Source organism: Chiloscyllium plagiosum, unplaced genomic scaffold, assembly GCF_037043375.1.
Source record: "Chiloscyllium plagiosum isolate Xiang-an unplaced genomic scaffold, Cpla_swu_hap1 HiC_scaffold_35, whole genome shotgun sequence".
In the NCBI taxonomy this organism is placed as follows: Eukaryota; Metazoa; Chordata; class Chondrichthyes; order Orectolobiformes; family Hemiscylliidae; genus Chiloscyllium; species Chiloscyllium plagiosum.
In genome coordinates, this window is record NW_028270173.1 from 17,944,870 (window position 1) to 17,971,355 (window position 26,486).

At 44.1% G+C, this 26,486-nt stretch overlaps 1 protein-coding gene across 4 annotated transcripts in view; it reads left to right on the forward strand.

The window, feature by feature from the left end:
- The first annotated feature begins 1,647 nt into the window (after positions 1–1,647).
- LOC122541405 (large proline-rich protein BAG6-like) overlaps positions 1,648–26,486 on the forward strand; it is a 49,696-nt gene continuing 24,857 nt past the window's right edge. For 3 of the 4 annotated variants that reach the window (XM_087979330.1, XM_087979333.1, XM_087979332.1), the window contains exons 1-8: positions 1,648–1,697; positions 5,387–5,461; positions 11,238–11,512; positions 17,280–17,409; positions 19,046–19,240; positions 19,634–19,886; positions 20,969–21,031; positions 25,330–25,434. In XM_087979330.1, the coding sequence (XP_087835456.1) occupies positions 1,659–1,697; positions 5,387–5,461; positions 11,238–11,512; positions 17,280–17,409; positions 19,046–19,240; positions 19,634–19,886; positions 20,969–21,031; positions 25,330–25,434 (1,135 nt within the window). In that variant the 5' untranslated portion in view covers positions 1,648–1,658. The remainder of the gene's footprint in view (positions 1,698–5,386; positions 5,462–11,237; positions 11,513–17,279; positions 17,410–19,045; positions 19,241–19,633; positions 19,887–20,968; positions 21,032–25,329; positions 25,435–26,486) is intronic. The other variant, XM_087979331.1, reaches the window with a different exon arrangement.

The window sequence follows — 26,486 nt, forward strand, 5'->3', positions numbered from 1 at the left end:
TCCTAGTGCACTGCTTGAGTTAGTCATCTTTGGATCAGATGTTAAAGTGCAATTCTCCCCTATCAAGTGGATATAAAAGATCTCAAGGCAGAGGATATGTCCTGGTGTCCTGACATACATTCATCCCTCAAACATCTCCTAAAGCAGATAATCTGGATCTAACTTGATGCTATTTGTAGGAAGTGGCACTATGCAAGTTGATTGCTGCATGTTTCCATGTTACAGCAGTAACTACATCTCCAGAAGTGCATCAGTGGCTGTAGGACACTTTGTAAGATGTCCTGAGGATGTGAAATGCACCACATATATCTTTGTGGCAGTTTATAAGGCAAAATAATCCCAGGCAGTCTTTATTGGGAAGGGAGGGTCACAACAATTTCAGGCAGTCAGCAGTTGGCTGTTGCTGCCTTTGTAAGGACAAAGATACTACCGTTAAATGTGGAATTGAAGGAATTAACTAACCTTGGCCAGTCCAAGACTATGCCTTGGCTAGAGCTGGGTGACATAGAAATGCACGCATGTGCCATTGGGCAATGAATTGATTCAGCTGCCTTGTTATCAATGCTGCGGTTTCAAATACAACAGCAATAGCAAAGACTCCATACCTCACTGAAAACCTGATGACAATGGAATTGTCTCCTTTCACTTCATACCTGATGGTGTAGTCAGAATGTGAAGTAAACATACATTTATACAATGACCTTTCACCTTTCCCAGAAATGTCTGAAATTGCAGTCAGTTTTAAAGCTCATTCACCATTGCCCATGCACGTGTAAGAGAAATTGTATGTTCTTTTGATAAGGCAGTATTGTGCAGGGGCTTCAGGTAAAATTGTAGCTTTTTCATAACTGCGTTGACCAGCTGCACGCTTCAACTAAAACTCTGAGGTGATTTATTCCCTATTCCTGGAGAGGAATGTTGATAGTGCCTGAGAGAGTGCTCACTGCACAGTACATGTGCGGCTGCCTCATGATCTTTTTCTGACTACGCAGGAAGCCCTGAGCTGTGAGCCATGCTAACGTGTGTCCATTGTGCTGTGTACAGTTTTGGTCTCCTTACCTAAGGGAAGATAACCTTGGCTTAAAAGTGGTTTACTTGACTGACTCTGAATTAGCGCATTACCTTGCGAGGAACATGAAGTCAGTTAGGCCTCATTTTTCTGCAGTTTGGAAACATGAAAGGTGATCTTGTTGAAACATATAAAATTCTTTTGGGCTTGATAACGTAGATGCTGGGAGGACATTTCATCTAAGCTAGGGATACTCACTGCTTTGGTAAGTGGTTGGACATTCAGGGCAAATGTGAAGAAAAAGTTTCTCAGTTGAAAGGTGGTGAATTTTTGAATTCTAACCAAGAGATCTGTGAATCCTCAATTCTTGAGTATGTTCAGGTCAGGTTTTGTTGATTCCCTTTGTTTCTAAGATAGTACGAGAAGGTGGAGTTGAGGTGGAAGATTCAGCCTGTTTTCTCACGCCTGTATGCGATAGGGCCCCTCTTGCTAGCTGTGCCAGTAACCTAGGCTGAGATTCGCAGGTAGGGTGCTCCTTACAGGTGCATCGAGGCTGGGAGTAGCTGCTTATTTTGTGATTGGTGCTTTTTTCCTTCCTTCCTTCCTTCCTTCCCTCCCCTTTGCACTCCTGAAGAGTGATGGATCGTCGATGGATGTGCACATCAATGTGGAACAGAGTCCCATCCAGGTAACTTTGTGTTCTGTCTTTTCTTTGCCCTCTATGTTTCACTGTGTCTTTTCCCCATCTTGTTAATCCCACCATTGACCCATGCTGCTTCTGCCTTATTCATCCATGTTTGTAGTTAGCATGTAGGCTGAGGATGTACAATTCTTAGAGATAGTACAGTGCAGCAAAATGTAACTGAGCTCAGTAGGCATGTATGTCATTCCCTGGCTGCTGTTCTCTAAAGGAAATGGGGTGGAGAATCAGTTTGGGCAATGATTTGCTGAGGGGTCTGGAAACAGAAATCCTTCACCATGTATTTAACGTTGAAATCATTTGTGCTGTGGCTGCGCCTTGCCTTGTGCATTTCCAGCAACTTAACATGGACGCTGATCAATATGTTTTGAGTTGAGTGCTTCAGGTACTTTCATTGTGTGTCTAATCTGGAATATATTGTAGTTACAAACCTGCACTTGTCATATTTGTGCACCTCATTGGCACATCTATCACTAATATTGAGGTTACTCTGAATATTTTTCTCCTGCTCCCCTTCGGAAATTACTTTGTTCTTTATAAGTCTTCTGAATTATGGGAGGAAATTCTAACAAGTGTCTAGCCTAAAAGCATGAGGCAGTGTGAACTATGAGAAGCTCGGACATCAAACCAAGGTTCTGATCAAGATTTCTCTCCCTAAAATTATCACTTAAGAACAAGATAGGTGAACTAGACTTGATTTCACTGCTGTTTGTGTGATGTTGTGCACAAATCAGCTGTCATGTTTCTTGCTTTTCGGTGGTGACTATACTTGAAGTGTTCTTAATTGGCTGCAAAGCACTCTGTGAAGTTGTGAACTTGTGAAAAGTGCTATATAAACAAGTCTTTGGTACTTTATTAAGCTTTTTAATACAAGTGTGGGATTCTGGGGTACTTAATATTTGGTGCAAGTGGAACTCAAATATTTCCTCTGGAAGTCACTTAATTTACTCTTTCAGATAATACTCTCTCAAAAAAAACACACTTTTGTGCCTTCTGAAGGGCAATGTTACTCTCTCCATGATGGAAAGGTATTTTTGCAGAAACATACTTGAGGTATGCAGCAATACAATGTGTTAACAAGCCAGCAGGGATGCTACAGAAATCTGGTGGCCTTGCCGACTTCCCCAAGATGTTGGATTCACATACAGGTAGACATTATTTGCTTTGAGTTGAGTTTGGGTAGGTAAGCAACAATTATCTTGATGCTTCTGGGTTAGCGAGGAGGAAAGGGACCAACATCACTGTCTGATTGCGTTCTGCTTTTCGTTCTATCTCGCTCAAAAACGTGTGTGCAGGTGCGCATCAGATTTTTTTGGATAGCTTTGCAAGGTCTGCTGACGCATGACAAACTTTGTAGGGAAGCACTTGAGGGAGCTATGCATTAGAGCAGAATAGTGCCATTTGAGAGGAGAACAATATGACATTGAAGGAGAGGAGAGAAACCACAGTTGAATTTGGGTGTTACTTAGAATTGTCGGTTGTAAGTAACTTCTCGTTTAATTCACTGGTGGATATGGGCTGGCAAGTCATCCCCTGGATACAACTGAGTGACTTGCTAGGACATTTCAGTGGGGTGGGGGGGGCTTTGGGCAGTGAGAATCGGCCACGTTGCTGTGGATCATGAGTCACATGTCGTCCAGGCTGGATAGTTTCCTTCCCTAAAAGACTTTAGTGAATCAGATTGGGTTTTTCTTAACAACAATCAACAATGATTTTATGATCATCATTAGATTTTTCATTTGAGGCTTTTGTTGAATTTGCTCAGTGGGATTTGAAACTGACACCCCATAACTTTACCTGTGTCTCTGGATGACAAGTCTAGCAACAATACCACTGAGCCATTGCCTCCCCTTGACTGAAGCGTTGCTTTCTCATGACAGCTAGGTTTGTGTGTCAGTCGTTCTGCTAATTGTCATTTGCGGGCTGGTGTATTTCTACCTTTTTATAATTCCACTGGACAGAGAGGTCGTGTCACCTCTGACTACCAACACATGATTCTGGGGCTTGCAATCTTTCATCTGATTCCCTTCTCGCCCGAGTTGTACAGAGAGAGGGAAAGAGTGCAAGCGAGCCCTGGTTTCCTCTGTAACCTTGCCCATTCTTACATTAGCAGGAAGATGAGTACAACCTGTCTGGTAGGCGGTAGTGAGGCAAGCCCAGAATCGGTGGAGGAATGGCTGGCCTTTCCTTGGAGGATGAGGTGCAATTTGCTGCTATTGTCTCTGTCTTGTGTCTTGCACACTTCAGGACGGAGAAAATACTCAGTGCCCTCTAATGCCATGGCTAATTTCATTGTAGAACCATTACATAATATTGTATAATTAAATTAATGTGGAGTAGGAGGACGTTGTGTGTTTGTCCATTTGAAAGAGATACAAGAGGCCTGGTGAGAAGCAGCAACATTATTTTGGCCACTCCTCAGTAATGATGGAGGCATTAGACAAGGTGCACAAAAGCTTTGCAGGATGGTACCAGATGTGGCAAGTTATGACCATTTAAGGAAGTTCGGGGAAAGTTAAAGTGTGACCTGACTGACACAGTTAAAATACGCAAGTGTTTGATAAAGCAGATGTACTTGCTCTTGTGGGGGAAGTTTAGAACTAGAAATACGAGATGGAGAAGCAACTTTATCCACAGAGTGATTAAGACATGGAAATTACTACCGCAAGGAGTGCATGGGGCCAGTAGCACAGAAGGGGTAGAAGAATACGTACGTGAGGTTCCACAGGTGAGAAGAAGTAGGATGGTGGTTCATGTAGTACTTAAATAAGCAACTAAACACAGGGTCAAATGGTCTGTCTCTGCTGTAATTCTTAAGTAATTGGGTTGATTGGTGATCCTGACACTGTACTAGTTTTCCCCACAGTTTTATGCAGGCTGTTGTTATTATGCATTTGGTGTAACAATGCATTTTCATCCCAATGACTGCATGCCTCCCTCCACAAACTCCTGCCCCCAAAGAAAAACCAACACGACCTTTTACCAACAAATGGGAACCTTTCTCCTTTCGCTCTGGGAGGCAAACTTGCAAATGGATCAGCACCAGTAGCCATTTCTACTTGGGTACCCACGGCACAGCTCTGGCCAGTTTGTCTCTGCAAACGCACTCTGTCCACCTTTGTCTTTGCCGAGATTCACAGACATCACTGATGTGCTCAGGGAATGGGCTGAGTCTAGACCAGAGTATTCTGGCGACAACCATTTCGCGTGTGTGATCTCGCTTCCCTCATGGCTATGTCACCGAGTCAGCCTCATTGTCTCGGAGTGGGAGCTTTTCTCTGTGGTGCTTTCAGTTGGAATTGGTTTGTGACCAGAGGAGCGTGGAATGACGAACTGTCAGTGAACCATTTTTATTCAGCAGCAATGCTGGGGTTTGTTGCCTTGAAATCAGGACTGGCTTATCTTTCAGCTGGTGGGCCACAGCTTCTCTCGTTCTTTGAATACTTAATGAGTAAGACGAAAATCAATCTACTGTGCTACGGTGATCAGAACTCTGTTTGGTCTTGTGCTTATGGAGAATTTGGTTAGAGTACACTGAACCCCAGGTGCAATAGTACAGCATCATTCTGTACTGGTGGCAAGATGTGTCAGCAGAGAATCTAGGCCCCGCTGACGTGGGGTTTCAGGTGCACCAGGGCATTCTTCACTGATGGAACTTGTCTTTTCTGTTTTCACAGAGTGAGCCGAGAGTTCGCCTGGTACTGGCACAGCATATGCTGAGAGACATTCAGGGGATCTTGAACAGGCTGGAGGTGAGGAGCATGCTTCTGTTTCGAGAAATACCGTTTGACATGCCGCCCTTTATCGATGCAGGGGCGTTGCCGTTGGGAGTTCAGTGAAACAAAATGAGTGAAGTGTCCACTGCGAGAGTCAGCTGTGAGGAGTGTGTTGAGGCACGTGTGGTTTAAAAAAAAAATAGCGTGGGTGAGAGGATTGGGTAGAGGGTCATGAGTAGGGAAGATGAGAGAGTTCTTGGATTGGCAAAGTGTAGCTTCCAAAGATGTGTGTTGAGCTCTCTATTTGAAGAGACGTAAAAGGAATGGTATTATGGTCTGATGAGCTTAGAAGCTAGATCAGCCAGAAGGAGAATTGATGTTGCCGGAACGTGTTTGTCCAGTGAGCAAGTATCAAACAAATGAGGTTCAGAATGGACAAATGAAAAGGATAACATTTTTGTGAAAAACATCAGAATGATAGGTCTGTGTGCTAAACCTTGTTCAATTATTAATTGAATAGAGAAATGGGGTGCATCCGCACAGGTTCTTAAAAGCGTAGCTGTGAACATTTTTGAACAGGCAATTAGGCTTTATGGTTGGCGATATTAAACATGAAAGCAAGGATGTGATCAGTCTGTACAAGGCAACGACATGGTGTCAGTTGTGGCGTTCCTGGCATTTATTGCACACAGGATATTGGAGCTATGACACAACAGATTTATTAGGATTTATAGGAGCGATGAAAGGCTTGTGGTTCAGCTGACAGAATGCTGCCTAAGATTTCACATGCTCTGTCAACACCAAGCTTTACATCACCACCGCCTCCCTTGCCACTTCCACTGTTGATAAATTATCAGTACTTGTATATTCAGACATCTCCACTAATTAAGTTGAGGAAGGCTGAAGCCACTAGTTTCCTTCCCCTCCCTGTTCCCTATAGTAACCGTTCCCATCCTTCTCCCTGAGACTGAGTCAGTGTTGGCAATATTGGTCTCACATCTGAGCTTCCCAGTCTCCCTTGCCACATCTCTACGTTCACTTATTCCCAGTCTAACTTTGCCTGGTTTAGCTCATTACTGTTGAAACCGTTGTTCAGGCCTCTTTTTACCACCTAGATTTGATTTTTCCATGCACACTCGGCTCCAACATTCTGACATAAAGCACGGAGGTGGCCCTTTAACTCATCAGGTCGGCACCGATCTATCTACACTAAACCCATTTCCAGCTCTTGGCCCATAGTCTTGAATGGTATGACACTTTACCTGCTCATCCACGTACTTGATAAATATTGCGAGGTTTCCTGCCTCTACTACCTTCCCAGTCAGTGTGTCACAGATTCCCACCGTACTCTGGGTGAAACGATTTTTTTTTCTCAAGTCTTTTTTTAACCTCCTGTCCTTCATCTGGAAATGATGTTCCCTTGTTATTGATCTCAAGGGGAACAACTGCTTCTGATCTACCGTGTCCATGCCCCTCATAATCTTGTGCACCTTGGTCAGGTCCTTCCTCAGCTTTGTCTGCTCTAAAGAAAACGACCCAAGCCTATCCAGACTGTCTTAGTAGCCAAAGTGCTCCAACCCAGGCAACAGCACCTCTTCCAGCATGATCACATATTTCCCTTAAACCTTAGGGTGTCCAAATCTCACAGCAAGACTGATTCCTCTGCCATACTTGTGTTCACTGACCTACATCGAGTCCTGGTCAAATACTGTCTTGAATTTTGAATTCTCCTCCTTGCTTTAAACCCTTCTGTGGCCTTATCCCTCGATTTTTGTAGTTTCCGCCCTCCTCTCCTGTAATTTGCTCCAGCTCTACAATCATCCAAAGTGCCTTCACTGCTCCAACTCCAACCTCCATCCCAATTTTAATGGCTTCCATCATTGAATGCATCTTCAGTTGCCTTGATCCTCCACTCTGGAATTCCCTCCCTGCTGCTCCACTTAAACACATTTCTTTAAAGCCTACTTCTTTGATCAAGCTGTTGAGCCATTTGACACAACAACACAGGTTTGATTCCAGCCTCAGGTGACTGTCAGCGTGGAGTTTGCACATTCTCCCAGTGTCTTCATGGGTTTCCTCCGGGTGCTCCGGTTTCCTCCCACAGTCCAAGGTTGTGGAGGTCAGGTGAATTGGCCATGCTAAATTGCCCATGGTGTTAGATATATTAGTCAGACAGAAATGGGACCGGGTGGGTTACTCTTCGGACGGTCAGTGTGGACTTGTTGGGCCGAACGGCTTGTTTCCACACTGTTGGGAATCTAATCTAAAACCTGTTACTTGATTCTGTGTCACACTTTGCATAATGCCATTACCAAGTGCCATGGGGGGGGTCTTACAGTTTCATAAAGGTGTGATAGATGTGTAGGTTATTTTTGTTGTAGGACTGAACAGACTCTGGCTTTAGTCACTGAGCAAGGCAAGGTAAAATAGGATCTGATAGAGGCATCAAACTTACGAAGTGCTTAGGTGGAGGAAGACTGATAGATTGGTTCTGCTGATTAGTAAGTCTAGCGAGAGCATTTATCTAGAATGATAAAAGTAAGGTGAAATCGTCAATTAGGAAAGATATTTACACTAATTGATTGTTGGAGTCATGTGGATGAGGTGAAGATTTGAAGATAGATAATGTGTACAAGGTGGGAAACAGCCAGCTGACATGATAGGGAAGCAGCTTCCATCTAGAACTGCTTGCACAGTTTCATTGACAGCACTGTAGTTACAGATACTACTCCTGCAAGCTTAGTTTATGCCTGGGAAGAATGCTGTGGATTGCATGACACTGAAGTGATGGGAGTCATGGGAGAAATTTTAAAGAGTTTAAACCACCATGCAAGGTGTTAAGAGTTTAGATGTTGACTTTTACTTTCCCTGTAGTTTTCCAGGTGCTGATGAGTACTGCAAGTAATGGGTGAAGTGAGCTTCCACCCAGGAAACATGCTGTCTACTGCCTTCTGACTTTTGACTAGCTTTTATTGTGCTCTGGAGAGAATCCTATATCCTTGCCAGCGTGAAATGGCAGGTCTCCAAACAGTTGGCAAGTTTCACAAATGTTTTCCCTGATGTCAAATGGGGAGGCAGTGACGTTCACGCACACTCAGATTTTGTTTGCTCGAAGCTATTTTGCATTAGATTGCGTGAATACAGGAAATACGTTCAAAAGTCAGTCATTCGGCCTTTCAAGCCTGTCACGCCATTCAGTAAGATCATGGCCAATCTGTCCCTTTGGAAATATGGTAGCATCTGCAGTCCCCACTTTCTCCTAGTTGATTTTAACCTTACTGCGAATCCTCTTCCAAGTATGCCGAGCTTGAAGAAGTTCTCCTCCTCTCTTACAAAGATCTCAGTGAGTCCCTCTCTCACTATACCTCCCTCCCTTACCAAGTCCTCTCCGTTGCTCTGAACATTCCTGAAGAAGGGCTTATGCCTGAAATGTCGATTCTCCTCATCAGATGCTGCCTGACCTGTGCTTTCCCAGCAACGCACACTCGACTCTGATCTCCAGCATCAGCAGTCCTCACTTTGTTCTAGAAATAATTATCTCTATTGTTAGATTGGCTGAAAGCTTCATTTCATTTCTGGATCATGATTCTTCCAGGGTCAAAAGCTGGAGTTCAGTGCCATCAGCCTCAAGATTACATAGTTGCTGCTTTTCAGCCAGTTGCTTGGAGTGATCTGACACTGAACCTCTGTCACTACCTCACTGGTGACCATCACTGCTTCTTTTGGGTCTGCCTTTTATGGGCTGATTAGGAAATTAGAGGCCATCAAAGTTGTGCAGGTAGGAGGTGAATTTTAAATTTTGTTTGGGGTGGGGTAAGATTGCCCCTCACCAAACAATTATAGGGGCAGCATCAGAGCAAATGGTAAACACAGAGAAGGATACTGGGAGCAAATGGCAAATGCTATAAATCCAAAATCACATAGATTAAAACAGTGTAGGAGGAGGCTATTCAGTCCATTGTACTTTAGATAGTAGGACACTCCAATTAATTCCAATCCTCTGATTTCTATCCATAATCCTGTAGCTTATTTTCCTTTGAAGTTGGCAGAGCAGTAGATGTGATCTATATGGATTTCAGTAAGGCGTTCAACAAGGTTCCCCATGGGAGACTGGTTAGCAAGGTCAGATCTCATGGAATACAGGGAGAACTAGCCATTTGGATACAGAACTGTCTCAAAGGTAGAAGACAGAGGGTGGTGTGGAGGGTTGTTTTTCAGACTGGAGGTCTGTGACCAGTGGAGTGCCACAAGGATCGGTGCTGGGCCCTCTACTTTTTGTCATTTACATAAATGATTTGGATGCGAGCATAAGAGGTACAGTTAGTAAATTTGCAGATGACACCAAAATTGAAGGTGGAGTGGACAGCGAAGAGGGTTACCTCAGATTACAACAGGATCTTAACCCACTGGGCTGAGAAGTGGCAGATGGAGTTTAATTCAGATAAATGTGAGGTGCTGCATTTTGGGAAAGCTAATCTTAGCAGGACTTATACACTTAATGGAAAGGTCCTAGGGAGTGTTGCTGAACAAAGAGACCTTGGAGTGCAGGTTCATAGCTCCTTGAAAGTGGAGTCGCGGGTAGATAGGATAGTGAAGAAGGCGTTTGGTATGCTTTCCTTTATTGATCAGAGTATTGAGTACAGGAGTTGGGAGGTCATGTTGCGGCTGCACAGGATATTGGTTGGGCCACTGTTGGAATATTGCGTACAATTCTGGTCTCCTTCCTACCGGAAAGATGTTGTGAAACTTGAAAGGGTTCAGAAAAGACTTACAAGGATGTTGTCAGGGTTAGAGGGTCTGAGCTACAGGGAGAGGCTGAACAGGCTGGGGCTGTTTTCCCTGGAGTGTCGGAGGCTGAGGGGTGACCTTGTAGAGGTTTACAAAATTATGAGGGGCATGGGTAGGATAAATAGACGAAGTCTTTTCCCTGGGGTCAGGGAGTCCAGAACTAGAGGGCATAGGTTTAGGGTGAGAGGGGAAAGATATTTAAGAGACCTAAGGGGCAACTTTTTCACGCAGAGGGTGGTACGTGTATGGAATGAGCTGCCAGAGGATGTGGTGGAGGCTGGTACAATTGCAACATTCAAGAGGCATTTGGATGGATATATGAATAGGAAGGGTTTGGAGGGATATGGGCTGGGTGCTGGCAGGTGGGACTAGATTGGGTTGGGATATCTAGTCGGCATGGGCGGGTTGGACCGAAGGGTCTGTTTTCAAGCTGTACATCTCTATGACTCTATTTAGCAAATTTACCTTTGAAAATTACAAATGAACCTGTTTTGACTATGCTTTCAGTCAACGTATTCCTCTTGATGATCTGAGGAACTGGTCACCTTTCGGACATTGCCTTCCACTCTGCCATATTCTTTTGCTGATTGCCTTAAATTGATATTCTCTGACCCTTCTGCCACAAACATCTTTTCCCTTATTTGTTCTATCACAGCCCTACCCCCCACCATCTCAAACCTCTCTGTTGTAAGGAGAACCGTCCCCAGCTTCTCCATTGAACTGATGTCCTTTGATCCGTGGTGCTATGCTAGTAAACAGAAGCAGAAATTGCTGAGATACAGATTTGCTCAGGCTACATCGATAGGTAGAGTGAGAAACTGAGTTGGCATGTTCCGTCTTTGAGCTTTCATTGGAGAAGCTTGCGAAGTGAGGATCTTTAACCAAGTTCGTTGTGAAGGATAACTAATAAGTTGAATAAGAATGGCTGACCAATCATACAATTTGAAGCAGTTTCGAGCAAGCCAGCGGTCAAGCATTGTATGTTTCCTGTAAGTAACGCTCCATTCTTGAAAACCTTTCTCAGGGTCATACGAATGGCACTCCGCAGGAGATGGCTGCTCAGAGCCCAGTGGGTGCCTCGGGCTTGTCGGCAGAACCTGCAGCACCCGCCACACCGGTAGCTGGAGAAAGCATGGAGACGTCCAATTCAGAGCCTCCACCAGCAACGACGGCCCAGCCTCCAGAACCAGCAGCTGAGAGCGTCTCCCAGGAGAGTACAAGCACATCAACAGCCACTGACCACAATGTGGGCTCCTCCTCAGCTACCACACAGACCGAAGAAGCTCTGCCCGGGCCCAAGTAAGTGTTGACTGCAAAAGTATGTGTGGGTCTGCTCGCCGGCTTCATTTGGGACATCTCCCTCTAGTTGTGTTGCACATTAATGTCAAATGGAAAGGGTAAGAGGTGCAGAGCGTCTCATCAGAAGGTTGGTAACACTGCCATCTCCCAAGTCAGAACGTCGTGGGTCCAAGTCTGAGCTCAGGGACTTGAACAAAGTTCAATCTTTGATTGTTGGAAGTCTGAGAGAGTGCTGCATTGTTAGTGGCACCACCTTTAATATGTTAAACATATCTTCTCCCTTGGGTGGATACGAGGGATTGCAGTGTTCTGTTACAAAAGGGGCAACAGCAATTCGCTAAATGGTGTACAGGCCAGTTGCCAAGAAGTCTGGAGCAAATCACCTCATCCCTTATCCTATATCGAGTTAAGTCCGCCTCCCTTTTTAAATGTCCTCTCCATTTTGTTCCCTGCACCGCCACTTAAAAATTCTAATTCTGTTCTTTTTGGGACCCAAGGTCGTCATTCTTTTTGCTGCCCAGTAATTTGTTGACAGTGTCAAACGGGCGAATGAATTATATCTTTGTTGATTTTGGCATTCATGGGACAGGGGGTGCTGTTTGAACCGGTGTGGGAACATGCAGGGCTTGGTCATTGAGCTTCTCAAGTCTGCTCCGCCATTCGCTCAGATCACGACTGGGGTGATTGTCACGTCAAATCTGCTTTCCTGCCCATCAATGGTAGCCTTTCATTCACACAACCTCCCCATCTTAACAGGAATCTGTCCTGAAAATATTCAATGATTCTGCTTCCACCACCCTTTCTGGTGACATGTTATAAACACTTCTGGCGGATTAAGATTCATCTCATCTCTGTTTTAAATAGGTGATGCCTGATTTCTAAGCAGTAATCTCTGGTTCTAGATTCCCATCATAAGAGGAGACATCCTCTCTATATCAATCCTGTCAAGACCACTCAGTACCTTGTTTTTTCAATCGAGTGCCTCCTACTCTCCTAAACTCCAAATGATGTGATCTCGTCAGTGCTTTGTATAATTGAAACTGAACCTCCCTTCTCTTGTATTTCCTTCACAAAGAATGGTAGCATTTTGTTAGTGTTTTTAATTACAGTACGTTCTGCGATAACGCGGCAGTTGCGTTCCTCTGCAACTTCACGCTGTAGAAGATTTCTACAGAAATTGCTGTACCCATTCGGTCGAAAGTTCGCATTATTCAAACAGCGCCCACAATTCATCAATTGCATTGTAGCCAATTTGTGTTAACGAAATGAGCATTATACCAGAGCAACCTGTACTCTATTTGTATACTAACCAATTCAATCCTGAATCAAGAGAGTTCAAGATAATTAAAACCAATTTAGTAACAATCTCATTGGGCACTCTTAGACCTTGGGATGAAGTTAGCCAGGACTGGGGTATGTGTCTGCTGGTAGCTCCAAACAGTTTACTCAGTGTCACGTCTCTGTTGATTGTAATTTTCTTGAGTTCCTCCCTTCCATTCTCAATGCTTCTGTTACCTGTAAAGTGAAGGCCAATGCAAAATAACCGCCATTTATTTTCCATTTCAAATTCACTAGACTCAATTTCTATAAAATCCATGGTCACTCTGTTAGCTCTTTTCTCTTTAAAATATACATAGAAACCATTACTGTAGGTTTGGGTGGACAGCTATGCAGCCCTCCAAGTGACTTCTTGACTTTATCGTTTCTACCCAAACTGTTTCCACGTCCCTGTCTATAGTAGTAACACTGTAATTAGTTAACAGAACCACCCCTCCACCATTTCCTACTTTTCTGTCGTTTATAAATGAAACGCACCCTTCAAGATTCAAGTCCCAATCCATGTCATCCTGCATCCATGTCTCTGTAGGTACCAGAATATATGTACATATTTCTGTTTGCTGATTCAGTTCATCTGTTTTGTTTTTAATGATGTGGAAGTGCTGGTGTTGGACTGGGTTGAGTCATGTCAGAAGTCACAGAACACCAGGTTATAGTCTAACAGTCTTATTTAAAATCACAAGCTTTCGGAGCATAGTCCCTTCATCGGGCTACGCTTCAAAAGCTTGTGATTTTAAGTAAACCTGTTGGGCTATAACCTGGTGTCGTATGACGTCTGACTTTGTTTTAAATGGCATGTGCATTCAGGTGTCGGGATCTTAGTTTTATCATTTTGCTCTTTTTGGTAAATTTAAGTCTTATCTGTTCGTATCGCTTCCTATCACAGTCTGTTTATCATTTCCCACATTAGTACTTTTCTCCTTGGTATTGACTCTATTCTTATATTCATTTCCCAAATTTGATCCCTTGTCCTTAGTGTTATGGGTGAAATCTTCTCTACTTTCCTAGTTGTAGAGTTAACGTGAGTAACAATTCAGTAAATGTAGGTGGAGAACATTTGATAAACGAAGATCCCATTTTTCCCAGCGTTGGCGCTACTGCTTCAAGAACCAGAACCCACTTCTCTCAAACCATTCTTAGAGCCACGCATTGGTGTCTGTAAACTGATCTGCGCGATGTCAATTTGTGCATGACTCTGGTAACAGTGCAGGGATTGTGACCTTTGAAGTTCTGCTTAATTTAGTGTTAAGGTTGATTCATGTGTGGAGTCCAGTGACTCTTCACCTGGTTCTGATGAAGAGTCACCAGATTCAAGTTGTCAATTATGCTTTTCTTTCCCACAGATGCTGCCAGACCTGCTGAGGTTCTCTCGCAATTTCTGTTTTTGTACTTTTTTTTCCTCTAACTTGCTTAAATATCTAATTCCTCATTCTATGGCAGATATTTTGAGACCAAACCAGTTAAGATATGTTATGACATGCCCCTGGAGAGGGTGAATTTGAACCCAGGCTTTCTAACCCAGTACTCTACCACTGAGCCCTTTTATTTTAAGTGCTCTGTTGCACTAAACTGCTCAGTGGTTAGCACTGCTGCCTCACAACACCAGGGTCCCAGGTTCAATTCCAGCCTTGGGTGACTGTCTGTGTGGTGTTTGCATGCTCTCCCTGTGTCTGCGTGGGTTTCCTCCGGGTGCTCCGGTTTCCTCCCACAGTCCAAAGATGTGCAGGTCAGGTGAATTGGCCATGCTAAATTGCCCATAGAGTTAGGTCCATCAGTCAGAGGGAAATGGGTCTGGGTGGGTTGCTGTTTTGAGGGTCATTGTGGGCTGGTTGGGCCGAAGGGCCTGTTTCCACACTCTAGGGAATCTAATCTAAACTAGCTAGTTTTATTTGCTCCTAACGTGAATGGTCCATTTAGTGGGAAACTGGTTGGGGCTGCTTTAATTAAACTCAACTGCTCTTCCACTAAGGCAGGGAACTATAGCATTTTACAGGTTAGATTTCAGTTAAATATAAACAAAATCAGAATTGTACCCACCAACTACAAACATGAACATCAAAAACATCAAAGTTAGAATAACTGTCAAAGCATCTTGTTCATACATACGTAGCTGCACTCTGAGTAGGGTATTGCAGGCTAAAACCAAGGTGGTGTTTCCTGTACAGTTGCCATGCTGCCTCTATTATGGGGTCTTTCATTATGACTGAGCTATAGTAGATGGCTGTTTGTTTTTTAACCAGTATTTACCATACAAGTGTGAAATGTTCTGGTGACTCTAAACTCTCGCCAGTGATCAGATGGCTTGAAAAAAAAGCAGAGGAGGTGGTCTCTGCCTGGTGTTTCCAACAGGGCAGGAAAACTCTGCCCATTGCTAATGGTAAGGCGAATGTACAACAAATCTGCTTCCTTCCTGTGCTTTTCATTTCCTAAGTCTTTTGTGGTTGCATTTGATTTTTGAAAAGAAAAATCAGTGAATTTTTCTTGCTGGATGTTGAGAATAACATGGTTAAGTGAATTGCTTGCTAGAGCTCTTTCTGAGCAAAGTTCTGGGGTCACCGGGGTTTCGTAGTAGGTTAGCTGGGGCCACCCCTTGTGTGCCTGCTCATGGCCGCCTCAGTCGCGTTTTATTTCACTCAGACACCATTTTTTGTCTGTTCCTAAATTGCCTTTTGAGAAGATGATGTTGGTGAGTCGCCACCTGGAATCATGACACTCAGTGTGGTTTATGCATACTTAGTGGTTTTTCTTTTGTGGTTTGATGCAACTGAGTTTACATATTCTTTCTGTCTGAAAAGAACAATACCCTGTGTATTGTTATAAGTAACTTTTAAGTACACACAACTGCAAGCATGACTGACCATCCACCGTCAGTAGTCAGCATAAGTCTTCACACAGGGTTATTTAGCAAATGGTGTTCCAACCACGGGTACACGTCTGGTATGTGTAATATCCAGTATCTAATGCGCTGCATTGTGAATTTTGAAAGGACAGGCCAGTTGGAGAGCAGCTGAAGGGGATATGCAGTTACTTGCTGGACATTTGGGGGAATAGGCGCGGTCCTGTTCTTTGTGGACAGAAAGGTCATGCACATGTAGTGCCTGTTTCAACTCAACAAAGTGGTGACAGCCATGCTCTGCTTAATTTCTCAAGGCAGTGCCTTGGCTAATCAGTCGACCTGCTTGGTTTATCATTTAAACAAAGTTTGGTAGTTAACTATCAGTCATGTTCTAACTGCAACATTTTCCAAGATAGTACGTCTACCAGTCGATGTCACTTGCTAAACAATCAGTCCTTTCCCCTTTTTACTTTGGTATTTCAGGTGAATACTCTGGATGAGTACGAGATAGCGAGTTTTGAGAAGGTTTGTAGCGCAGGTTGAGGTTCTGGATGTAGGTTTGCTCGCTGAGCTGGAAGGTTCGTTTTCAGACATTTCGTCACCGTACTAGGTAACATCATCAGTGAGCCTCCGGATGAAGGACTGAAGATGTTACCTCGTGTGGTAATGAAACGTCTGAAAACAAACCTTCCAGCTCAGCGAGCAAACGTACACCCAGAATGAGCACAAGGTGAAATGTTTTGTGAAAATTTATTATCGTCAGTAATGCTTCGAGTATATTCTATCAAAAGACTACAATTGAATTTCTTCTAAAAAAGTAATCTTTACAAAGAGCGAAATTTAGAGGTGAGTAAAGAAGACTGTAGCATCCACTTGGCATTTGTTCGTGACCATTGGATGACCTTTACAGCTAATTAAGTACTTATCAGTTTAGTCACTGTTGAAGATACAGCAGCCGGTTTTCACTCAGCAAGCTCTTAAGCAGCAATGTGACAATAACTAGATATCAGTTGGCTTTTGTGATGTTGATTGAGGGATCAGTATTGGTCACTGGGGCTGGCTTCCCTGTCTTCCATTGAAATTGCGCCAAGGAATCTTCTGCATCCACCTGAGCAGACAATGGGACCTTGATCTCGCACCTGATTTAACTGTAAAGATGGCACTTCAGCAGTGCAGCATTTCCTCAGTACTGCGTTAGGCTGTCAAAAGTTGATTTTAGTGCTTGCGTCCTACTGTGGGATCTGGACCCCTTGTGACTCAGAGGCAAAAGTGCTAAGTATTATAATCTAAACTACAATCTGTTCAGTCAGAAAATAAGTTGATTACTGGTTCAATCGTTCAAATCCTAGTGGCCACAAATTGAAAGGTATGAACTTTGGGTTAAGAATGGAACATATTAATCTGAAAGGAAATAATTAATGAATGAGTAGGATGGAAAGGATATGGCAGTAGACCATTTGAATGGTGAAGGGTTTTTCTTTCAGAAAGAGGAAACCAGGAAATGCAGCGAGAAGTCAAGCTGGTAAAACGGCCAGTTCATCATTCAGAACTTACATAGATTTTGTTTTTGACTCCTTGCTCTCTCTTTCACAGCCACCCATCCCCCACAGAGTACCTCGAGGTTCTGACTGAGCTCCAGAGGGTAGAAGCGAGACTGCAACCATTTGTTCAGCGGTACCAAGAGATCCTGAGCACGGCCACGACCGCGGATTACAACAACAACGTATGCCACCAAGTTTTGTGTGTGTGTGTCTGTGTGTGTCCGTGTGCGCGCGCTTGTGTTTGTGTTTCCCGTTCCGCTGGTGAAAGGTGTCCAACTTCCAAACTTTACCTCAGGATAAGTGCCATTTAGGCCAGAGAACAATTTCTTCAGTGGCGAATCTTTGGAATTACCCATCCCACGGAGTTGTGTGAACGCTTGGTGCATTTAAAACTGAGATCAATAAACTCTTGGACCATGAGGGAACCAAGGCATCTGAGGATGGGGGGGTGGTGGCATTGGTTGACAGTCTGTCTATTGTGTTATTCACTGTCATTCTTGTGCTCAGCTTCCATACACCTGCCTCGGCTCCATTTCCCAGGCTAGCAGAAATCTGTTCTTGAGTTAAAAGTTCTTAGTTGAGTTAGCAGCTCGTGCTTCATTGTGAGACGTTTCATCTATCCTTGATGTAGCGAAACATTTCCTGACTTTTGAACCAGACTCTTGATTTTGCATTTACAGCCATTTGGCTCATTGTGTCTATGCCAGCTCTGTGGAAGAGGAACCCACCTGATTTCCACTGTTCCGCCCTTTCCTAGTAAAGCTGTCAATTTTCCCTCTGTACATTATTAGCCCATTTTCTTTTGCATTGAATCCACCTCTACCCCACCCTCAAGGCGTTCCATATCCTAATCACTTGTTAAAAGATTTTCCTTGTGTCACTGTTGTTTCTTAAGCTAATTGCCTTAAGCTGGTGACTTTTATTTCCTGACCCTTCTGCCAGTAGGAACTATTCCTCTCTATCTACTCTGTCCAGACCCATCATGATATTGAGCACTGAAGATAATGTAGTCCTGTCCTGGCTATCCCCCGCCTGCAGGAAATGTTCCCTTTTCAACAACCCTATGTTAAGCAAAATCCTAAAGACCTCATTGAAACTGTCCCTTAACCTGCTGCATTCCAATGAAAGTAGCTTTCACAAAACCATTAAGTGGCTGGAAACAAATTCTGCTCCTCCTGCAGTGTGCCTTCCCCTCTGCTGTGTTGCTGAATTTGTACGTAGGCAGAAATGATGCTGGTAATCTTAAACAAAAACAGAAAATGCTGGAGGAACTCAGGTCTGGCAGCATCGGAGGAGAGAGACAGAGTTAACATTTCAAGGTCAGCAACCCTCCAATTCTGATGAAGTTCTCTTCACAGACGCTACCACACCTGCTGAGTTCCTCCAGCACTTCCTGTTTTTGTTTGACTCCAGGCTGTCTGGGAATGGTCAGTGGTGAGTTGCATCAGTTGACTGTATAAATGCCCCATGTAGCCTATTGTACAGAAGCACAAGCTGATATCGCATCACAACCCTTAGCAGTGCGACATGGAATCCCCAGCCTGCTTTAAGTGGTTGGGAATTAAAAATGCTGTATTTGGATTTAAATCGCCTGAAATTGTGTAAGCCTGACTTACTATCTAGGCTCATATTTGAAGTATACTCACCTGGGTTGGGATGTAAATGACAATTGCTTCTGCATGGAATTGTACCACCTCCAGCATGGTCAGCACCTTTCAGAAGAATTAGAAACGCAAACTGGGCACTGGGAGAAATCAGATGAATGTGTGTTGTGCGATATTTCTCGTAACCTTCCTTTCTGACCCGCCCTTCCAACAGACTGAAGGCAGAGAAGAAGACCAGAGGATCATCAACCTTGTAGGCGAAGCCCTTCGTTTCTTGGGCAACACCTTCGTGGCTCTGTCTGACCTCAGGTGCAACTTGGCAGCTAACACTCCCCGTCACCTGCATGTGGTGAGGCCTATGTCCCATTACGCTTCACCTGTAGTGCTGCAGCAGGCTGTGCCCATTCAGGTGAGTTACTGCACACTGGCTCTTTGGGTATGCAGGAGTGCAGGTGAGTCTGTCAGTGATGGGTCTTGGAAGCATCTTGGTCTGTGAGCTCTCCCGTCATTTACAACCACTGTTGGAAAGCGTCGCAAGCAGCAGTTGCCTCTCTGCAGAGAATTCCAACAATTCTGAGCCCTCTTGGCTAAAGATATTCTTTCGTGTCTCGGATACAAGTGGCCAACATTTTACCTGAAGGTAAGGGTTAAAGTAGCATGCCCAGCCACTGGTGCGGGACAAGGGGAATGCTTCTGTCAGTGGTGGATCTCTTTCAAAGCGTGTACATAGCCTAAAACCTTGCCACCGTACGTGCATGTCCCACCTCCCGGATACTAAAATAGCAATTTCTCGCCATTTCAGCAGATCAATGTTGGAACGACAGTCACCATGACGACCAACGGCAACCGGACACAGCACACGGCTGAGGGTCAGGCAGCGGCCTCCCCCACTGCCAATGCCACTCCTGCTGCCCAGCCACAGGGCCCGGAGTCACGGGAAGCGCCGGAGACTCAGGGCTCCCAGGCTCAGACCCAGACTCCACATCCCCGGGTCATCCGCATTACACATCAAACCATGGAGCCCGTTGTCATGATGCAGATGAATCTTCAAGGAGGTATGGTCGGGCTGTGATGGCAAGAAGATGTCCGTACTGGATTTCTAGTTGCTTTTGTCTAGGACTTGAGGGATATGCATGAGTGAGATGTTATTTAACTCTTGCCCCCATTGTGATATTGATGATCCCTTGATGTCCTGATGTCTAAGTTAAAGGAGTTCTCTTCTCTCTCTCTCTCTCCCCCCCCCCCCCCGCTCCCCATGAGACACAATTGGCACGAGTGTTTCTCATTCACTTAACATTATCTCACATCACAGTGCACTGCCTTTATATAGTCCCACTACTATACATTTAACTGGTCATAAGGGCAACTGGTTAAAACAGCCATACACTTTCTCTACATTAGACTTAGAATACAAAAAATCCATCCAGACATCCAATTCTTTAATAAAATCAAAATTATTGATTTTTTAAAAACAATTTATTCAATGAGACTGTAAAATTGATTAACATCCTTAGTTTGTAATATGAAAGTAAAAATATTTACCTTTCTAACCTCTCTCTTGCACATGCGCGCGCACACCAGGCAAAAGTAAAAATAAGTCTTGCAGAGATTCATTTTGTAAGGGTGAAAACACCCATGGCCAACAGGGGTTTCTGCTATCAAGAACTGCTAAGATTCAAAATGTTGGTATGATGTTCTGTAACATGTCACCAAACATGGGCAATTGTCTCTGGCAGCTTGGCAGATGCCGCTTGCTCAGGAATCACATCAGTCAGACTGAACTCTTGTCAGTCGCTTGCTCTTCAAGCGGTCAGTCGGGTTTTGCGCTGAATTAACCATCAAGTTGTTTCAGAACCAGGAGTAATGGACAGCTTATTCTGTAATAGGCTTCTCTCGATTGAACTCAAAACTATCTCCAAGCCTGCAAAACACAAGTCAAACAAAACAGATGCAAACCCCAGTCACAAAATTAGTCATATGTTTTCCCTTTCGTTGGATCTCTTTTTTTAAAAATAAAAAAATCTAGGCCTCTACAATCTTTGAGTTCACAAAAAAGTATTAACCATGAAACCATCATAGCACACAGCTGTATCATAATGTGTTCCAAAAGGTGTTTTTTTTTTCTCTCACTGCGTAGATTCTGCTACACCAGGGAATGCTTCTGCAACTGCTTCATCAACAACAGGAAATTCTGGCCCAGGTAAGTGCCTAGCTAGTGCAGCAGCACCACCATAAAGCATTCATTCCACTTCCCCAAAAGCATTGGATAAAACTAGAGGCATGTACTGCAGACTGAAAATATGTGTGTCAGCAACTGAGGCGAAAGTTGTACCAATGTTTTCTATAAAGACTCTTTCTGAGTTGAAGGTAAACTCAGTGCCTCAATACTTTTGATAATTAAGTACTATTTGCAAATTCTTGTCTTTGAGACAGGTTGACTGTGTTCACCATGCACTACCTCTGGTAGAGTTTCAGTGGGTATGTATCTACTAAGACATTTTGTGTCGAGAAGTTCTGTCGCTGATAAGACAGGATATCACAGACATCTGAATTTGAGGTGAAATACTTGTTCACTGTTTTGTTTTCCCTGTCCCTAGGATATCTGCGCCTCTCAAAGGAGGCTGTACCAATGTCTCTGAAATTGACACTGGCTGTGTGAACTTTGATGCCGAACTGAGTGCAGTTACTTCTTTTCAAAAGGAAAAATCCTGCACTTTGCTTTTGCTGCTGTTAATATCCTATAATGTCTAATCTCAAAAGTATTGTATTTTACAGAATCTTCCTTTCTTGATATTTTGTTGAATCTGTTGCCTTTTCCTGGAGTGCACAATTGAAACTGTATGTCCTCAATACTGTTTGGGTTGGGTCTCTGTCTTCTGATCTTGTTCCTTTCTCAGAAACCACTGTTGGCTGCAGCTGCATTGGAAGTGTAACTTGAGTCCTGCCGTCAGGCACTAATTCCGCTCAGTCAACACCTTCTATTGCTATCTGCACTGATGATCCAATTTGAGATGCAGTGGTGTTTATTCATTCTTCCCTGTCAGCACCTTTTTTGAATGTTAGTCTTCGCTCCTTGAATTTGGCAACTGAAAAGAAGAAGAAAAAAACAAAATTATCCACTTCATCTGAATTCTTTTTATTGTTTTCTTATAATATTCACTACTGTTCCAGTATGGCTACAAAATGGACGCCTGCCTGACAGTGTGGAAAATTTCCCAGGTGTGTCCTCTCCACAAGCAATGGAACAAATCCAATCTGGATTAATTTTGTTCTCAATCATCAGAAAAGTAATGGAAGGTGTAACTGACTACGTTAATGAGCAGCATTTAAATAGGACAAACCTACTTACCATTAAGCAGTTTGACTCGCACTGAGGGCATTGGGCTCCAAGCGTTATGGCAGCCTAGGTTCACAAATGGACAAAAGAGCTGAATTCACCGGGTGACGACTTGTCCTTGTTGAGACAAAGTTTGACCGTGTGTGGCATCAGAAAGCTCAGCAAAACTGAAGGCAATCGGAAGAAGTGCAGAGGAAAATGGTTGTGGAGATCTGTCATCTTGGCCCCAGGGCATTATTGCAAGAATTCCTTAGAATAGATATTTTCTAATCAACCTGTTCAGAGATTCTATTAAACACCTCCCAAGTCTCTGGTTAATGCACACTTTCAGCTGATTCATTTATGGGCCTTCTCTCCAGTCTTCCGTAAGGTTGAGGAGGAAATGTGTTTGCTAATTAGTAAAATTTGTGCTGCACGACTGCCAGACAATTGCTCTCTAACCTGACACTGACATCTTTCTTTAACAGTGAAATTATCGTCACTAAGTCCAATATCTTCAACATCTTGAGATGGGGTTGTGGGTTACCATTGGTGAGAAACTTAATCGCGCATGCCTTATCAGTACTGACTGCACGAGCCAGCCAGAGGCTGGGAGTTGGGCAGAAAATAACTGACCACCCTATCTCCATAAAAATCTGGCCATCAAGGCTGGCATACTGCCTGCTTGCCTGGGTGAGCACAGCTCCAACAAAACTGAAGAAGTTCAGTAAGTTTTGAGAAGATTTGTAGCTCAGGTTGAGGTTCTGGATGTAGGTTTGCTCGCTGAGCTGGAAGGTTCATTTCCAGAAGTTTCGTCACCCTACTAGGCAACATCTTCAGTGGGCCTCCGGGTGAAGCACTGCTCATCATTCACCGTCATCAATGGAAAATCTGTTGGGTCAGCATCTTGTCATACCACCTTCAGCATTCATTGTCCTCTACCACACCACATAATGGCAGTAGTGTGCACATACATAAAATGCATTGCAGCAACTTCATCAAGTTGGTACCTTTCAAACCAGTGACCTCTACCAGCTAAAATGACAAAGATAGCAGAACGTAGCAACATAGTACCTTTTCAAATCAGCATACGTTCCAATTTGTATAAATATCGCTCTTCGGACAGTATATATGGTTGAAAATCCTGGAAATCCCTGGCAAATAACACTGTGGGTATACCTGCACCCTGAGAACTGCAGGGGTACAAGGCAAATCACCACCACCTTCTCCAGGTCCATTTCACATGGAAGCCTCCCCAGAAACACCCACATCCCATGAAAGAATTTTTTTTTAAAAAATCGCAATAAAACTGATAAATGACCTCAGCCCTTATTCAACCTTAACCTTTACAAAAAATTTCTGTATAGGCATTAGAAATAAGCGAGAAAAGCCTTTTTTTTTCGCCTGTGTGGAAAGTAGGTCTAAGCTCTTTTAAAATAATTCTGCCCCTTCCTCCGTCACGCCAAAATAGCAATTATAAGGATCCCTCTGACAGAGAAGGGCGAATTGAGTAATTGCCACTGCACCCACTCCTCAACTCAAAATTCAGATGGCTAATTATCATCACGTTCAGAGTCTTATCGTAGTTGTGGGTTATGTTCACCAAGCTGGGAGGTTGATTTGCCGACATTTTGTACCCTATCCAGATGACATCCTCTGTGCTTTGGAGCCTTCTATGAAGCGCTGCTGTACTGTCCCTTCTGGAATGTATGTGGTTCTGTTCCTGCTGTTTCCGATTGCCAGTCCTGGTTGTTCGTTGTAGTGGCCGGTATATTTGGGTCTATGCATTGAGACACACAGATCTAGACCCAGTACACCGGTCAGTACAACGAGCAAACGGAAGCAGCAGAAACGGAACCAAATACATTCCAGAAGAGACAGTACAGCAGTGCTTCACCAGAGGCTCCAAAGCACAGAGGATGCCACCTAGACAGGGGATGAAATGTCTGCAAATCAACCTCCCAGGTTGGTGAACAGAACTACAACTGCTGCAACCAGCATCCGAGTGACAAATCTTTACACAAACCTTGAACCCAGAGTCTTCCTCTCACCTCTTTAAATGTGTCTTGCTTACTGAATTTAAGCTTAATTTCATCATTCCCCCCCCCCCCCACCCCCCCCCAAACCTATCCCAAGCTTTCAATGTCACTGCCCACCCACCCCAAAACAAACCTCCCAATTCTGACCCTCTGGCATCCTAGATTTTAATCTCAGCACCACATACTGTGTTCAGTTCTGGTCTCCCTGCTATAGAAAAGATGTTGTGAAACTTGAAAGGATTCAGAAAAGATTGACCAGGATGTCGCCAGGGTTGGAGGGTTTGAGCTGTAAGAGAGAGGCTGAATAGGCTGGGCCTGTTTTCCCTGGAGTGTCGGAGGCTGAGGGGTGACCTTATAGAGGTTTATAAAATTGAGGGGCATGGATAGGATAAATAGACAAGGTCTTTTCTCTGGGGTGGGGGAGTCCAGAACTAGAGGGCATAGGTGTAGGGTGAGAAGGGAAAGATTTAAAAAAGGACCAGTGGGCATCTTGTTCACGCAGAGGGTGGTGCGCTTATGGAATGAGCTACTAGTGGAGGTGGTGAGGCTGGTACAATTATAGCATTTAAAAGGCATCTGAATGGGTACATGAATAGGAAGGGTTTAGAGGGATATGGGCCAAATGTTGGCAAATGGGACTAGATTAATTTGAGATATCTAGTCAGCACAGACAAGTTGGACTGAAGAGCCTGTTTAACGTGGGTCTTGCCTTGGCCTTCCTGGGGCCGGCACGTTCTGAACTCTAGACCCCTCACAACCACGCACTCCCCTTTTAAAATGCTACTTATTTCTTTGACCCAGCTTTTCTTCATGTGTCCTGGTACCTCATTTCAAGTTGCATCCAAGGAGCAGGAGAATCGACGTTTCGGGCATGAGCCATTCTTCAGGAATCCTGAAGAAGGGCTCATGCCCGAAACGTCGATTCTCCTGCTCCTTGGATGCTGCCTGACCTGCTGCGCTTTTCCAGCAACACATTTTCAGCTCTGATCTCCAGCATCTGCAGTCCTCACTTTCTCCTACCTCATTTCAAGTGTTGTGTGATAATCGTTTTACAAGTTAAACGACGCCCTGCAGATCTGTCTGCATTGTTTGCTGATGTGCAAATGTTGCATCTGCGTATAACCACTACTGTTTCTTATTCAGGTGCCATGCCTCACATTCAGGTCCCGGGAATAACACCTGAATTCATGCAGACCATCATGCACCAGATTACCCAGCAGGCTATGGCAGCAGCTAGCGCGGGCTCAGGTATGGTGACAGAACGCTTTTCTCAACTCAAACGTGGTACTTGATTTTGTAAGTGGGGCATTGAGCAGAATTGCAAGGAAATCATAGTAAACCTTGCAGTTCTCTGGTTGGGCTTAAACTGACGTGTGGACCTAATTCTGGGAAGGAAGGCAAGGCCCTGAGAATAGCACATTTACCAGGACAATACCTGTGACTGGAGAATTTAGTTCTCTGGAGAGAATGGAGAGACTAGAGACGGTTGAGGGCAGATCAAGAAGTGATAACCATAACTATGAGGGATTTTGATAAAATCAGGCAAAGCAGTTTTTTCTGCATGCAGGGGAGTCGTAGATTTAAAATGATTAGAAGTGAAATGCAGAGACATTTCTAATCACACGAGATCTGAAACGGAACCTGAGGGATTGATTAAATTAGATTCTAAAGTAGTTTTCAAAAGGCAATTGGACATGTGCATGAAGGGAAACTTTGCTGGGAAATTGGGGTCAGTTGCTCTCTTAAAGAACAAGCACATGCATATTAGGCCAAATGTCTTTGTCACTGGAAAGAGTCTCGTGAATACAGAATGGGTGCATTAGACTGCACTGTGAACGGTTAATGCAGGTAGCCCCAGGGCTCTGTCGAGCGAGTGTGTGGGAAAGAAGCTTGAATCAGTACACATTTCGCAATCCTTTATAATGGGCTAGGAAACAGTTGCATGATCATTGTGAAGTAATTGTTTTTTTCTCGGTCAGTTTGAGGGTTTGGAAGGAGGAGTGTCTTAGACAGCTGACAATGACTAGAAACATGCCTATCATGTTTGTGGATCGTCTTGTGCACCCGGTCAGTTGCCTCAGCCGTATCACTCAACTCGCCTGTCACATAGGTCAGAGTAGAATCCACTTATGCTGGAAATCCCGCTCAGTGTGTCGGTGAATGGCCTCTGCTTCTGAAAGCCACTGCCCTTCACGGATTCCAGGGGTCTGAGAGGCAGCAAAAAAAGAATTCCCTTGTCCCAGGAACGTATCGAGTGAAATTAAAACGGAAAGTAATGGAAATGAGTAGCAGGTTCGGAG